Raw genomic sequence first — 15,158 nt, 5'->3', positions numbered from 1 at the left:
GCTTTCCTGTGCTTATACATTAAAAACAAAAACCACAAACACAAATATAAATATATCACAAAATAGCACCAAAAATCTTAACTAACTTAACTAAAGAGAAAGACAGTGGAATTGAGCTTAAACAGCAAAGGTACCTAAATAATACTGATTATCTGGAGAATTGACTATAGAGCTGACATGTGTGAGGTACGTATGAATGAATTCTTTAACCGATTTTTTTTTTTTAAAGAGTTTATCTGATTCTTCCTGATTTGTTAAAAGTTACGGTATGTATCCGAAAAGTGGGTGAGACTCATTCTGTAATATTTTATCTAGTTTCGTAAGGGCAGACTTATCACAAAGACTGCTTATACTTGGAAGCTCCATACCAATAATTTTTCCTGCCACTCTGGTTATTTTCTTAATTTGTTTACTATTTTTCTTTGTAAGGCTGCTGAACCATGGCAATACAACGGAAGCAGATAACTGATTTTATTACACTCTGATAGAAGAGAGAGTGTTTCCTAAATAAATGAAGACGTTGAGTTGACTTGGAATAAACACCTTGCGTGTGCTTATTCCAGTTTAATTTATCATCTATGATGATACCCAAATATTTATGTTCTGATGTTTTAGTTACACTTTCATTATTGACAATGAGTTGATCCATATCTGTATTGCTTCTCCTGAAATAAAAAATCATTTCCTTTGTTTTCTTAGCATTGATAACAAGAAGTTATTAGAGCACCAGTTAATAACATGGGAAACTTCATTTCTAAAGTAGATTCATCATTGTTTGTTATTAAACAATGCACATATCGTCTGCGAACTTAACTAATTTGCAAGAGGTGTGATGCATCATAAATTACAAGTATAGATTGAGAAAAGGAGAGGCGATAAAACGCAACCTTGAGGTGTGCCAGTGTTTGAGGAATAATGCTTCTGCAATTTAGAGAAAAGATTGAAAAATAACCGGAGTCGCCCAAGTCATCGCAATGATATAATTAGAGACATAATTCTTAATCATAACACTTTGAGACCTCATACTGATAAAGAAACTAATCCATAAACACAGATAAGGGTGAACATTTAAATTTCTTAATTTATCTACTAACACATGGGGTTGAATGGTGTTGAATGCAGAGCTGAAGTCCAGAAATAGAGTTTCAAACGCTTTTCAAATGGGCCACACTTATGGGGTTGGAAATTCAAATCCGACTAAAGCAACCTCTCCCACACTCTTTTGCGCATGCATGTATGAATTAACAGACTAGTTGCACTTTCAATAGTAGGGATCAATGTGAACGCCGTCATTTGAACAAGACGGCATCGAATTTTTTTAAATTAATCATTGTACAATAAAGAGAATATAACGATAAACCATTTTCGGAAATGCTATAATTATACTTAGACTTATAGGCCTACTATAGGCAACCTCAATGCTCGCAACCTGACCACTTCGTGGCTTCGGCCCTGTAAAAGTGTTAGATACGTTGTACAATAATTTCTTAACAAATCTCTTCAAAAATAAGTAATAACCTATCAGATAGGGTCTTTCAGAATAATGTGCAAGCTTCAAGGGGATTCCCCACCCAAGGCCAGTGGCGGCGCCCATCTCCAGCCGGCAAACTGAAGCGGCCTCTTACGAATCCGATCTCGATGACGAGCAGTGTGACCACTGCTTGGGTATTTACCCAAGATCTTAGGTATTTTGACTCTTCTTGGGTATTCCGTTCAAATCCTTGGGTATTTTATTTTTACTAATTAATTATTTAATATTTTTGACAAGAGGAAGAATTAAGAAGTAACAAAGTAATGTCAGTCCATTCAAGTAAGCAAAACTCAACGAAGTGCACATAACATTGTTAATTAATTGACTGTTAATTGCTATAAACATGGGTTCAGAATTTGTTTATTTGTGATTTGCGTTGCCATTGATCTTACCTAATTAATGCATTACATAACAAAACTTGATCACTGATCTACTGATAACACCGGCCGACTGAGGGCGTATTTTTCTATCTGTATTATCGCCTCATGAATATTAATTTTAATAATTAACACAAACAATTACAATAAAAAAATGGTTTATAAATTGAACTAAAAGGAAAACTATACATGCGAAAAACACGGTTTTTTCAAATTTTAATGCATTTTCAGGTAATTTTGGGCAATTTTTGCTGAATCTTGGGTAATTCGACCCAGTAATTGGGTGTATCAAAATTGTGAGTGATCACGCTGATGACGAGGATACAGAAGAAAACGATGCAGATGATGCATAAGGTTAAGGCCAAAGGACGAATGACTGTCTCTGATATGTTTTACGAATACAATTAATCCATCCAAAAGATAGATGACACATTGATCACCAACAAGGTTTTGCTAAACACCTGACACGTCTCTTTTGCAGGTTCTCTTATTTTCAAGAAGACACAGAACTCTGTGTAGGCCTATCAATCTATTCACAGTTGACGTTAATTTTTTGAACAGGTGAACCATCATTCCAAATAATGTTTAATATATCCTACAATAAAAACTAATTACTCTGAAGTTAAGTGTAAATCTAATTTTCAGCTGGCTTATATATATTACGCCTATTTGAAAAAAGACAAAGTGCATTCATGTATATAAAACAGAAACTTTTTCCAGATGAACTAAGACAGAGTAGCATGTTCTAATATGTTATAATTGAATTGATAACTTGGAAATGTTACTTTCCATTATTAGGGACGACTTTTATGAAATGCGGGTCAATTTATTTAACTTATTCTGTCTGTACTGTTGAATAAGTTAACTGTTTGTTACGGTATATCATAGTTGGCAACACAGCAAAGCATCACTGAATAAATCAATTAACTGAATTAAAAAAATATAGGCCTATGTGATCGATCGGGTATTTCATAGACAATTTCAAACTACATGAGTTGTAGATCGTATTTTCTGTGTGATTGGTGTTGTCTTATCGAATCTTCATATCCAGGGGTGGCGCCAGCGAGGGGCCGGGGGTCAGAGAGCTGCCCCTCTCTCCCCCACCCCCGTCAGGCAGGAAAAAAAACCACAACGTCGGGAGAAACACAAATTAAATGTATTTTCTCATATCAATAGACACCAAAATCGATTAAATATGCATTTGAAATCCTTAAATTGCCAAAATGGCCACTTCCGGAGCATTTTAAGCGACGCTCGACCACGCCCAATTTGCTTTCGTCGGAGTTTGTGCTATTCGTGTTACTCAGGACTTGCTGCAAGAGTTAGTTTTGTTAAAAGAAATTGAATAAATAACGTATATTTTATCTTATCATTGCAGCCAGCAGTGAGTTCAAAGGACAGCTACCGGTGATAACGATTTCCTTTCAGTGTTGCTAAAAATTACACTAGGTCTACGATATTTGAATATGACGTTCCTAATAATATACTATATGTTATTTTGTTTGATGTTTTTTGAAGATATTAGTGCCGATGAGTACCCGAAGTTCATATACCCTGATGTGTTTAACGACTCAAAAAGAGACGCGTTCCATTATGGCACCTTCCCAGAAGATTTCATATGGAGTACTGCTACGGCATCGTATCAAATCGAAGGGGCGTGGAACGAGGACGGGAAAGGACCAAGCATATGGGATACATATTCCCATGAGCCTGGAAACATCGATAATGGATACACAGGCGACGTGGCATGTGATAGCTACCACAAATACCAGGACGACATCGACAGTATGAAAGCTCTTGGCCTGAAGTATTACCGCTTCTCATTGTCATGGCCGAGGATTCTACCAAACGGGACCATCGATCATATTAATCAACCTGGAATAGATTATTATAATAATTTGATAAACGCACTAAGAGATGCTGGGATAAGTCCAATGGTGACGCTGTACCATTGGGACCTCCCACAGGCTCTTCAGGATCAAGGTGGTTGGAAGAATGACGAAATAATCGGACATTATAAGGATTATGCTAGACTTTGTTTTGAAGAATTTGGTGACCGTGTTGGGTTCTGGATAACCTTCAACGAACCATGGGTGACAACGATCTTAGGGCACGAATTTGCTTCGATGGCACCAGGAATCAGAGAACCAGGAACCACACCATACATCGTTGCTCACAACATTCTAAGATCTCACGCCGAAGCGTATCATGTTTATGATTACTCATTTAGATCGAAACAGAAGGGGAAAATCGGCATTACCTTGAATTCTGATTACTATCAGGCTGCGGATATGAATGATCCAGACACAATAGAAGCTGCAGAAAGAGCTCAGCAGTTTGTGATGGGATGGTTTGGACATCCAGTCTACAAGAACGGCGATTATCCAGAGGTCATGAAGGAAACCATCGCTAGGAAAAGTACACAGGAAGGACTCAGTGAATCACGCCTTCCAGAATTTACAGAGAACGAAAAGTCGTTTTTGGCAAAGACTGCAGACTTCTTTGGACTTAACTGTTATACTACCAGTTATGCAAGATCTATCAGGAACCCTGCAGGTCCACTTATCCCACCATCATGGTCCACTGATCAGGACGTTTTCAGTTGGAAAAGTCAGAATTGGCCGACATCTGGATCCGACTGGCTCCGCCCAGTGCCATGGGGTGTTCGACGACTTCTTAACTGGATAAAAAATGAATATGATGATCCTGTAATCTACATCACTGAAAATGGCATCTCAACTATCGACACAGCCAACCTGCATGACCAAATACGAATTGACTATTACAGTGCTTATTTAAGTGAAGTCTTAAAAGGTAGGCAGTGGCCGCAATAACACCAAAACCGTATTCTATATATACAATAACATCAAATCAGAATTAGAAATTCGTTTTTAATGGTGTAACCTGCTTCCTGCTAAAAGGTAAAATGTCAGGCTAATTAAAAGTGAATAGTCATCAACACTACATCAGTAATTACTTGGTCACATTATTGAAGGTTAATAAGGACCACAGAAATATCTGTCCATGATAACTGATATTTCTCTGTCGAGTTTGGTCTAAAAGCTTGAAATAGGCGACCTCAAAAAATCAAAAAATGGTTCCATTTTCTGCAGTAATAAACTTCGTAGGGTCAAAGGTAAATTATTTGACAGTCAAAATCTCTACTCAGATTGGTGCTATGACATTGAAATAATCTATGTTTTGATCTGAGTTTAATCTGTTAGTAACCCAAGAACAAACCGGATTATTAAAAGTATGTGTAATTCAAATACCTCCAATTTTAGGAAAACGTCGGAAAAAATCGTTGAAAATATGTAGAATACAGGTGAAATTTTAGTCAATAATATTTTAAGTGTTGATCATTAAATTTCATTTTATTTTTGTTTTTGTTTTATGCTTGATTACAAATTATTGAAAAATATACAAGTTCAAAATATGTTTTTTGTTCATTGTTTGAATAAATAGATGTGATTTTTTTTAGATGTAATTACAGTATTTTCCCTCATTTTATCCTCAGCTATTGATATTGATGAAGTGAATGTAAAGGGCTATACAGCTTGGTCTCTGATGGATAACTTTGAATGGTCTCGTGGCTACACAGAGAGATTTGGTCTTCATTACATTGACTTTGATAGCACCGAGAAGACTCGGATTCCCAAAGACTCGGCAGCTTTCTACGCTCAAGTAATTGCAGACAATGGGTTTCCAGCATCTAGTGTGCAGTCTGGATTTAATGCCGGATTTAGAACCATACTTTTAGCCATTTGCATAGTTTTTGCAATTATATAATTTTTCGTAACATAAAAAATGATACGATTGTATGCAACATTCAAGAGCGGTGCTGTTTAATGTTGTTTTGTCTGCTACAGGCATCTACATTTAAGATGATTCCACCATTTACATTGAATTTTTATGAAATGGAAATAAATGTTCTTTAATTAAATTACTATATAGTGCTAAAATGATACCATATACTGCATTGTACATAAACTATTAGGAGTTGGAGTGAAGCTGTATAGATTGGGGGTTATTGTGCTTGTTTTCTAATCCCTATGATTCTTATGAGACTTAGTATTTTTAGAGCACTACACATGTGCTTGTTGTCTCTGCACGGGATTGCTATACAAAACTGTGATTAATATCAGTATTGGCAGTCCTTAGCTAATATGCCTAAATAAATAAAATACATAAAAACTAAACATTCACTGATTGTTGCTACTATTTTAGTACAGTACTCATATTACTTGCACAATAATAAATGAGAACACGATTGCTTTGTTGTTGAATATAAATATATTCCAAGAGTTTAATTTTTCTATTTAATAAAACCTACAATTTTTCAGTTTAATGCAGTAAAAAAAACGCAAATATATTTATAATGAAAAAGTATGTATGAAAAAGGACTTGTGTTCAGTTTTAGTATAAAGAACATACCTTTTAATCATATTTCGTGTGTATAACACTCTGAAACGTTTGCGTAATATGTTAATATACAATTAATTTTATTATTAACATACTTAATATTACTTGGTACCATTACATTTTCCTATACCATTCTGGATTTAGAACTATTAATGAGGAACCAAATAAACAATTTATCTGAATAAATCTCATCTTAAAATTCTAGCACCATCAAATGATTTTTATTCTTGTGAATGTATACTGTAAATTTTGTTATGGTATAGCAATAAATATTACAAACAATGAAATGACACTTTGTATTAATACCCATTCTACGAATCCAGAAGTCGTTTGGCTGGGGAGGTGTGAGTGGCAATTAAGCACCTGAAGTCTGAAGGGGCAACACCTATGATTGAGAAAGGAAGGTTTTACATTAGTGTGTTTAATGTCAATTGTATTGTGGGTTCGGCTGTAGTCACAATCGCACTAGAGTTTTTCTTGTAAATCTAACCTAGGCACTGGTTAGTTACCATACTTAGTCCAGAGCGAACAGCCCAGAAAATTTACTTCACAGGAAAACTTACTGAGACAAGCGGTTAGTTTAACCAAGTGGATTGTGCCCAGTAAAACTGACCAGGTTAATTTTACTAAGCCAAAAAGTCCAATGCGAACACGAATCTCGGTTACACTTACCCAGTCTTTTGAGCGCTACTTATTGGAGATGTCAGGGATTAGTGTGCTCAATAGTTGATTTTCATGGCTCGGTTAGTTTTACCATTTCTTGCAGTAGAACTAACCACTCAAAAAATCCAAGTGCAGACAGCGGTAAGAATTACACATTAGAGTTTTACTAACAATTTAGGTAAAATCTGTTTTTCAGAGCAGTGTGATATTGCTGCTTATGGACGGCCCATGGAAGTTTTAATCTCTTATCTAAATAAGGTAAAGTGGAAAGGAGGGGGGGGGGCGGGGAACAACTGCTCCTTTTACCACCTCATGTATCTGCCCCCGATATGTCTTGTTTGAAATCCATAACCTTAATGTTCTCTGTCACTATCTTCCTTTGTATACACTGTCTTCTATTAGCTTTCTTCCACATCATATTTATCTCACCCATTCCATCTTAGGATTTTGATAACTTCCTTTCCACTGACGATCTGTAGAATGCAAAGATCTGTTCTGATGCTATGTGCTCTACAGACAATTACCATGACTTTACTTATAACTTCATAGAGGGTGCACTGGAATCAACATGTGTAACACAATGTGAACTCTAAAGAAAATATTCATTTACTATGAACTTACTAATTTCATAGAAACATACTCGAACTGATATGTGTTTAAAATTCAGTGCACTCAAAAACTAGTGTCTGTCTGTTGTATAGAATTTTTGAAGTATAGCCTCATTTTATAAAAATGTGAGGTACCTAAAATATACTGACCTGTTCAATTGAGCATGATCCCGACAGTGACACTGTGACAATGTTTTGTTTGTGACTATCGAAGGCACAGGTGATGACAGACAATGCATCCTGTTGAGAAAAATTTATGATATTTGACTGTTATTCATTCATGATTTTCTGTAGACCTTAATGGAAAGCTCTATCTAACAATTCAATTCATTTTTGAAAATATTTAGACCTAATTGCACAAGGTTACAGATGATAAACTTTCAAACTTAAACAAAAAAATTACTGAATGAAAACACAGAACAGTCTGGTACTCTTAACAGTATTATGCAGCCCACAAAATTAGGAAAAAATTAGGTTGGCAAAAATTTGCCGACCTCAAATTCTCCGAGGTCGGCAGTCTCTGCAATTGTTTACTACCTAGGCCTATATACATAGGCCGTATAAACTATGATTTTTCCGAACCTTACATCGTCATCTACAGATTGTGATTTTGTTAAATTTCTCTATTAAATTAATATATTGCTGGTGAAAGAATGGTCATACTTGTATTATTTAATAGTGTAGTATAATACATATGTATGAAGAAAATCGCTGAATAAATTTTGTTTTAGCAGTCGTTTTATCATGTTTTATCGTTATCTTTGGCATGGGAAATACCACTTTCGTAAAAGCTACGATCGTATCATCACAGGCTGCTTCAACTGCCCATGCATGTCCATGTGCATGCCAAGAATGATCTATCAGGGATTTTCCACACATGTACAGTACTTGTCGGTAGTGAAGTCATGATGCGATCGTGATTGCGTTTAAACGGATGGTAGGATTAGGCCTACAATATGTTGAATTTTGTTGTTTTTAGATAATAAACAACATTTTAAATATGATAATAATACTGTAAAATGAAGACAAATAATAGATTTAGATAAGTATTACGATCTACGCGGCCCACGTGGCTTCAATTGGGCGATGTTGTAGGCCTTGGCTGGCTAGCGTCATTCCTACCTAGTCCTAGCCTACGAAACGACTAGGCGAGAAAGACAAGACGCTTGTACACAAATCGTACGTATTGCATGCCTATTATAAATAATTATTGTACAAACAAATCTGAACCATCAATTTCCTTGGTTTGACGACGTACATGTAATTTAGTGTCTGCTATGGCCTGTTTCAGTCAAAGTTTTTGACTTTCCAAGCAGTTTTTGAAACAAAGATATATAGGCCTAGGTCGGCAAAAAATTGCCATCCTGTACAAATTCTGGCTTGGCAATATGGTCGGCAATTGCCGATTGCCAACGTGAAATTCATGGACTGATTATGCATAATCTCACCTTGCACTGTTTATCTGTTGGATCAAGAATTATTTTTCCTTCCTTATCAAGAGCTGATGTGATTGAGCAGACAAGATATTTCATTGGGATGCCAGCATCCATTAGAGCCAAGCATGAAGCATTTATACTACAGGACAAAAGCTGAAGACAGTGTTATAGGAAAGTACTGTAAAGCAATATGATACAGTATTATTTTAACAGGCATAAGAAGAAGAGTCCTCAAAAAATCTGAGGAATTGGCCACATACTTTTGAATTTATTTTATTATAACAAAGATGTCGTACACCATGATACCTATTGTAATTAGTGGTTGGCTCTAACCTCAAAAACAAGCTATACAGACAGGTATATGAGAGATATAATAATGATGTTGATGATGATGATAATGATATTGCTGATGACTAGGATGACAATAATGATGTTGAAACAATAACGGTACAGTATTGATTATGCATTCAGTGACAATGCTATGTATATCAGTGTTCTCCAGAAGCCATTGTAGCTGTCAATTTTACCAGTAAAAATAACTGACCAACCATTAAAAACTTATTAGGCAGGTAGCCTAGGCTGACCTTCTTTCAATAAACGAACAACATTCCAGTCCAGTCCAGGCTATGATTATGTATTATTGATTTTTGAAGCCATTTAACTCAACTTGAAAGTTGCAATACCCCACGTTGTGTGCGTTTACCAGCTCTACAGTATATGGGCAAATTTACCAGTAAAAATTTTTCAATTGGGAGAACACTGTATATGAATGTGTGTTATTATAGGTAAAGGTAAAGGTAAAAGGTGAAATACTGTGAAAACATTGATGACAAATATCAGCGGCGTAACCAGGGGGGTGCTCAAGGTGCCTGGGTAACCCCCTTTTGTACAAAAGTGAACAAATTATAATATTAATTGAAATAAATGGCAAACCATTAGTTACTGTACATGGATATACGCCATCTAGTTTTACGCAAGGTTCAGTGGCCATAATATTTCTATTCCCGAACCTCCACCCCTCCACCTTTTCAAAATCCTGGATATGCCACTGAATATTGAATGTACAGTGGTTAATGAAATGATGTACTGTACTTTTATATCTGTTATTAAAGGATACAGATCCAGAGTCTTGTACAACTTGAACGATTATGAGAATTGAAGTTCGTGGATGAAGAGTAGCTAAAATAGCTGAAGCACAGGAGTTTTGTATCAGTTGTTCTTGCGATTTCTCATAAACACCTTAGAAATAAGTAAATGTAAAATAAATATTAGAAATGTAAATTTTGTTAATATACAGTACAGTATATCCAGTCACCCCAATATTGTCAAGGGGTTAAGATAGTTAAAAAGAAAACTGCTGACAAGCAATTCAAAATTATGGTACATACTGTGTTATCTATCTTTATCATATACAACATACCAATTTGTGTGGCTGGTTTTGAGCACATAACAAAAAATTTTTAATACTGTGCGCATGTAAGAAAGAAAAAAATGAACAGATTGTGCGCAATGCACAGGGCAGTGTTATGGAGATTCCATTATCTTTCGATTATCAACGATCAATCATTAGTAAAACACTATTAAAAACACATTCCCAATTTATGCATAAAACTGTAGAAGTAAGTTGTGTCTAATATCAAGCATATTCAATTAATGAATTTTTACAAGTCTTTGATACAGCAGGTACTATTATTTTCTTCAATACAGAAAACAGAACACACTAATTCCCCGGCCGGCAGTGAGCCTATGCAGTTTTTGTTCTCGAATGCCTTTGATAGAACTAAAAAATGATGGAAGAAAATTTTATCCAATTAGATTGATTTTTATATATAACTGATCACAAGAACGTAAATTTGCTTTCCATTACTGCTTCAACCTAAGCAATCGGACTAGTGTAGGCAAAGTTATGACGTTGTAAAGAAATGACTCCTTATAAGCAAGCTCAAATCCCACTGAAAACACAAAAATATCTTCCATATTTTCGTAATTCAACCCCAAAACAACGGGGCCAAATATTTGAAAACAAATATTTTGTAAATTGTTTGCAATAGCTATATTTATAACCTTCTATAAACTATTTCAACCTAATTTATCCGACATCTAGTTTTTGAGTCGAAAATCAGTCAATGTTTTTGCAGTAAACTCAACTCGACAAATTTTATTTGTCACATGTACAATACACATAAAATGAAATTCGATGTGGTTCCTTAACACAAACAAACATAAAAAGACTAAAAACAAAACAAAAAAACAAAAAAAACTAGACCAAACAAATTGATATGTAGTATTTTTCCTAGAGGGCCCCTGATAGTTTGTAGTTATTATATGAAACAACATTAGTGTTTTAACAAAGAAGTTTGAGGCCACTGGATAAGGCTACTTTGGGCCCTACAACTTTGGTGGCTAAGAAAAGCATAGTACCTCGTTGCTAAGGGCGAACCCCCATCCACACTAGCATTTGATGTTTTAAGGGTGTATTTTGATGTTTTTTACACACTTTGCTCCTTAAGGGAGGGTGAATACAGGTGAATAAGGGACCTTGATAGGCTGATTTGGGGCGCATGTTCCTTGCTACAAAAAAAAGCTAATTGATATCCAAGGATCCAATAAGTTTCTGGCCCTTGGCTTTAGACAGTGAAGCTCACAGCTGTTTATGCCACTATTAATGTTCTATGACTATGTGACAAGCTCCACATCCAAAACTTAAAAAAATACTAGTTACTGATTTTGGAAGTTGTTTTCTCAAAACCTTAAATAGCTGCCATGGAATCAAATATTCATAACTTCACTAATAATACTCAACCAACTTTCATCAAATCAAACTGTTTTAAAGCATTCATGCTGAATTTACAAATACCAAAACATTTTAACTTTTTCCTACAAACGGTGGGTTTTTCCAAAGCCGCTCACAAAGGATTATAATGTGTAGTTTATTCTCTAAAAACCAGCAGAGGTGATAGATATACTATTGTAATGGTATAACAATAGACTAGTAGCAAGCCTTACCTGGTAAACCAACTTTAGGTTTGAAGACAACCTCCACCGTTGCTTTATCAATTATCTCTTTACTTTGTTTGACATCACCTGGTCCATATACAGCGGCCAGGACAGTTGTATCTCCTAAAAAATAATTATTGTGAATTGAATACTGTATGTTTAAATAATATTGAAATACTTTTAGTTATTATGTACCGTATTGTATGTCTTATTTGCTATATTGTATACTGAAATAATATATTATTATATATTATATATATACTGTCTCTTATACACATCTAGATGTGTATAAGAGACAGACTAAGTATCCACTGGAAAAAATCCCAATATCTGCAGACGGATCCGTTTCAGCCTTCCAGGCCTTATCACTGGAGCTAGGTTTAGAGACCAAGATAAAAAGTTTGACCAGCTTAGACAGGGCCCAGACTAGTTGTAGCCCCACTAATAAACACAGAGCCAAACCAAGGCAATATATACACAGCCCAGGTGTGAATGCAAATATTGGAACACAAGCTATGCGCCTACTCGATTATGCAATGTTATAGGACGGAAGACTCGGTTCCAGTAGATACAGAGAATATTTTGTCATTCTTAACGTGGCCTACGAAAATCTTACGAGACAGCACTCGTCCGTGAATTTGTCAACAAGATCGGAGATCTAAAGATACAATCTCTACTGTGCATCAATGGCGGCCGCTGGATCTCAAAAGAGATTCTTAAATAATATGTAATTTTAATAGGTAAATGGGATAATCCCATAAAAGCTTTTATTGAAACATTTATTTATTTTTTATTTATTTACATTTTTTTTACCCTGGGTAGCCCAAACAGTTGGAACAGTTTTCAAATAAATATCTAATAAGTCATTCCATATATATTTTAAAACTTGTGGAATAACTTTCGCTTTTCGAAAAAGGAACCTTCAACTTCATAATACAGTAGTTGACTACTGTATCTCATTGCACGAGCTTGCAATAACGGTGTGAAAAGGTTTGTCATGTATAAAGGTGTTAATCGGTTAATACATTTATAAACAAGTACAGTACAGGTTTTTTATACATGTACATAACCCTTTAAGAAAATGAAAAGCCAACTGAGTTGTGCAAACATATCTGCAGATGGGGTAAGAAAATCACATTTTAAAACTATCCTAGCTGCTCTTTTTATACACTTGTTAAGTAAGTTATTGTGGGATATGTAACGACCTCCCCATACAGTGCAGCAATAGTCCAAAGATGGCCTAACTAAGCTTACAAACAGAGTGTTTAGGCTTCTTTGGGGGACACAATTACCTATTCTACTTAACATACCCAGTTTGGATGAAACGTTTTCTTGACAAATTCAACATGTGGTGTCCAACTCAAAGTTTCGTCAATGATGACACCAAAACACTTACATGATTTCGTTCTAGCAATTACAGTATGGGCAAGAGTGACATTAAAGTCTACATTGGAAATTTTCTTTTTGGATCCAACGAGCATTGATTTAGTCTTGTTTGAATTCAGTGTTCTCCAAAGGATTTTTTAAGGTGTAATGGGAAAACGCGAGGTGACACCTCGTTGGGCGCATAATATTCCAAGGTGCCGCAGTTGTATTAATCCTGCTTTGAGGTCATAAAATTAATTACTAGGTCGAATAAAAAAAAATTGTTAGTTTATTACTCTCATGTATTCTATGGTACTCAAAACCAAAAAAAAATAATTTAAAAAAAAAAATATTTTTTTCATTTTTAAAAATTAAATAGTTAGTATATTGTTTGTACTATCTCAATCATGTTTTACTTGAATGTCAATGCACCAGCAAACAAACCAAGGGTGATGTCTGGCTTAAGCAAAATAAAATTTTTTTAAAAGTCAGCCTCCCCTCCCTCATCACTTTTCCACCCTAGATATGGTGATAAACTAATAAAAATATATAGGGCCTCCCCAGCCAGAATATTACAATTATTTTTTAAGGTATTTTATTTTTAATTGTACTAATAATTAATAATAAAATGTTATTTACATAGCAAAGTATATGCACATTGCTTGAGGGGTGTATCTATCGGCCGATGGGTGGATAGCCGTATTTTCCACTTTTTCACCCGTCTGCATCTGCCGTGTGGATAAATGTTTATCTTATCACCTGGCGGATGGCCGAATATCCTGTTTGCCACTGCAGGAGGCCACCCCATTATTACTAATACTATAGGCCTAGGCCTAACCCTAGTCTATACTAGACTAGAAGCTAGTTCCAGGTCAAGTAAGGTAGGACTACACTGGACTGCCTGCAGATGTGCATAGGCCTTGCTTAGCAGAATCTCCTCAGCCTCAGCTGAGTCAGTCAGTCAGACCGCCCCCCCCCATCAGCCGAAGTAGCTAGCCCTAGCTAGGGCGCGGCCTAGGCTAGGCCCTAGCCTGGCCTGGTGGTGGTAGTGGTAGTGGGCCTCGGTCCTACTAAATACCACACGGAACCACTCGCGACCACACGGGACCACTCACGACCACACGGGTGCAAAAATGATAAAAATATTACCACACGAGAGTAGAAAACTACTTAATAATCAATAGAAACCAACTTTTAGTACGGTAATTATCCAAAATATGGTAAAAATGATTTTTTTTTTACAGGTTTTTCCACCGTGCTTCGGAAGGTAATGCGGTGACATTGAGGTTCTGTAACGCATTTACGGCTCCAGAAACGCGTTCACCCTTGACCTCTACAACATTCACTACGTACAGTACGGTACGTTACATTTCATCCTGCGTGTATGCCTATTGTATGTATAGGCCTATTATTCTACTATAACTGTATTTATTACTTATGTGTTTTTGACTCTTATTATTTTAATTTTTCTTATTTGTATTGATCCTGTAGTTATGTTATGTTTTAGCCCAGAGACAAATCTAGTTAACTTCTTATGAATAATGTTTTTAAAGATGGTACAATTGAGATGTTTTCTATGAAAATAAATAAATAAATGGCAGTAGTACCGCTTTTTGTGTTTCAATGTTAGTAATGGATATAAATGGTAGATAAATAAGAGCACAACACATCATTTTAGAAAAAATAACAAAGGTTAAAAGTAGTGACATTAATAAGTTTATTACTAAACGAATATCTCGGTCGTTCCTGCAATAAACCT

General features: G+C 35.5%; 2 protein-coding genes across 2 annotated transcripts in view; one reads left to right on the top strand and one right to left on the bottom strand.

Moving 5' to 3' along the window:
* Positions 1 to 3,200: 3,200 nt before the first annotated feature.
* On the top strand, positions 3,201 to 6,617 carry LOC117100733 (lactase-phlorizin hydrolase-like). The gene is made up of 2 exons (XM_033240526.1): positions 3,201 to 4,722; positions 5,426 to 6,617. Exons 1-2 carry the CDS (start codon positions 3,375 to 3,377, stop codon positions 5,695 to 5,697), a joined length of 1,620 nt encoding a protein of 539 aa, XP_033096417.1. The 5' UTR covers positions 3,201 to 3,374; the 3' UTR covers positions 5,698 to 6,617.
* Positions 6,183 to 15,158, bottom strand: part of LOC117100734 (exosome complex component RRP46-like) — a 9,690-nt gene continuing 714 nt past the window's right edge. The window contains exons 2-6 of the mRNA XM_033240527.1: positions 12,044 to 12,157; positions 10,155 to 10,276; positions 9,050 to 9,190; positions 7,752 to 7,841; positions 6,183 to 7,466 (exon numbers count right to left, since the gene is read on the bottom strand). Coding sequence (XP_033096418.1) covers positions 7,419 to 7,466; positions 7,752 to 7,841; positions 9,050 to 9,190; positions 10,155 to 10,276; positions 12,044 to 12,157 — 515 coding nt within the window. The 3' untranslated portion in view covers positions 6,183 to 7,418. The remainder of the gene's footprint in view (positions 7,467 to 7,751; positions 7,842 to 9,049; positions 9,191 to 10,154; positions 10,277 to 12,043; positions 12,158 to 15,158) is intronic.

Source organism: Anneissia japonica, unplaced genomic scaffold (assembly GCF_011630105.1).
Source record: "Anneissia japonica isolate Jap-2015-1 unplaced genomic scaffold, ASM1163010v1 scaffold287912_len115618_cov164, whole genome shotgun sequence".
Taxonomy (NCBI): Eukaryota; Metazoa; Echinodermata; class Crinoidea; order Comatulida; family Comatulidae; genus Anneissia; species Anneissia japonica.
This window is presented reverse-complemented; position numbering and strand designations above follow the sequence as displayed.

Excerpts from the sequence above, each read along its gene's own strand:
- LOC117100733 (XM_033240526.1), top strand. The coding sequence starts at position 3,375 with ATGACGTTCCTAATAATATACTATATGTTATTTTGTTTGATGTTTTTT. Across the intron at positions 4,723-5,425 it reads TTTAAGTGAAGTCTTAAAAG|CTATTGATATTGATGAAGTG; the intron begins GTAGGCAGTGGC and ends TTTTATCCTCAG.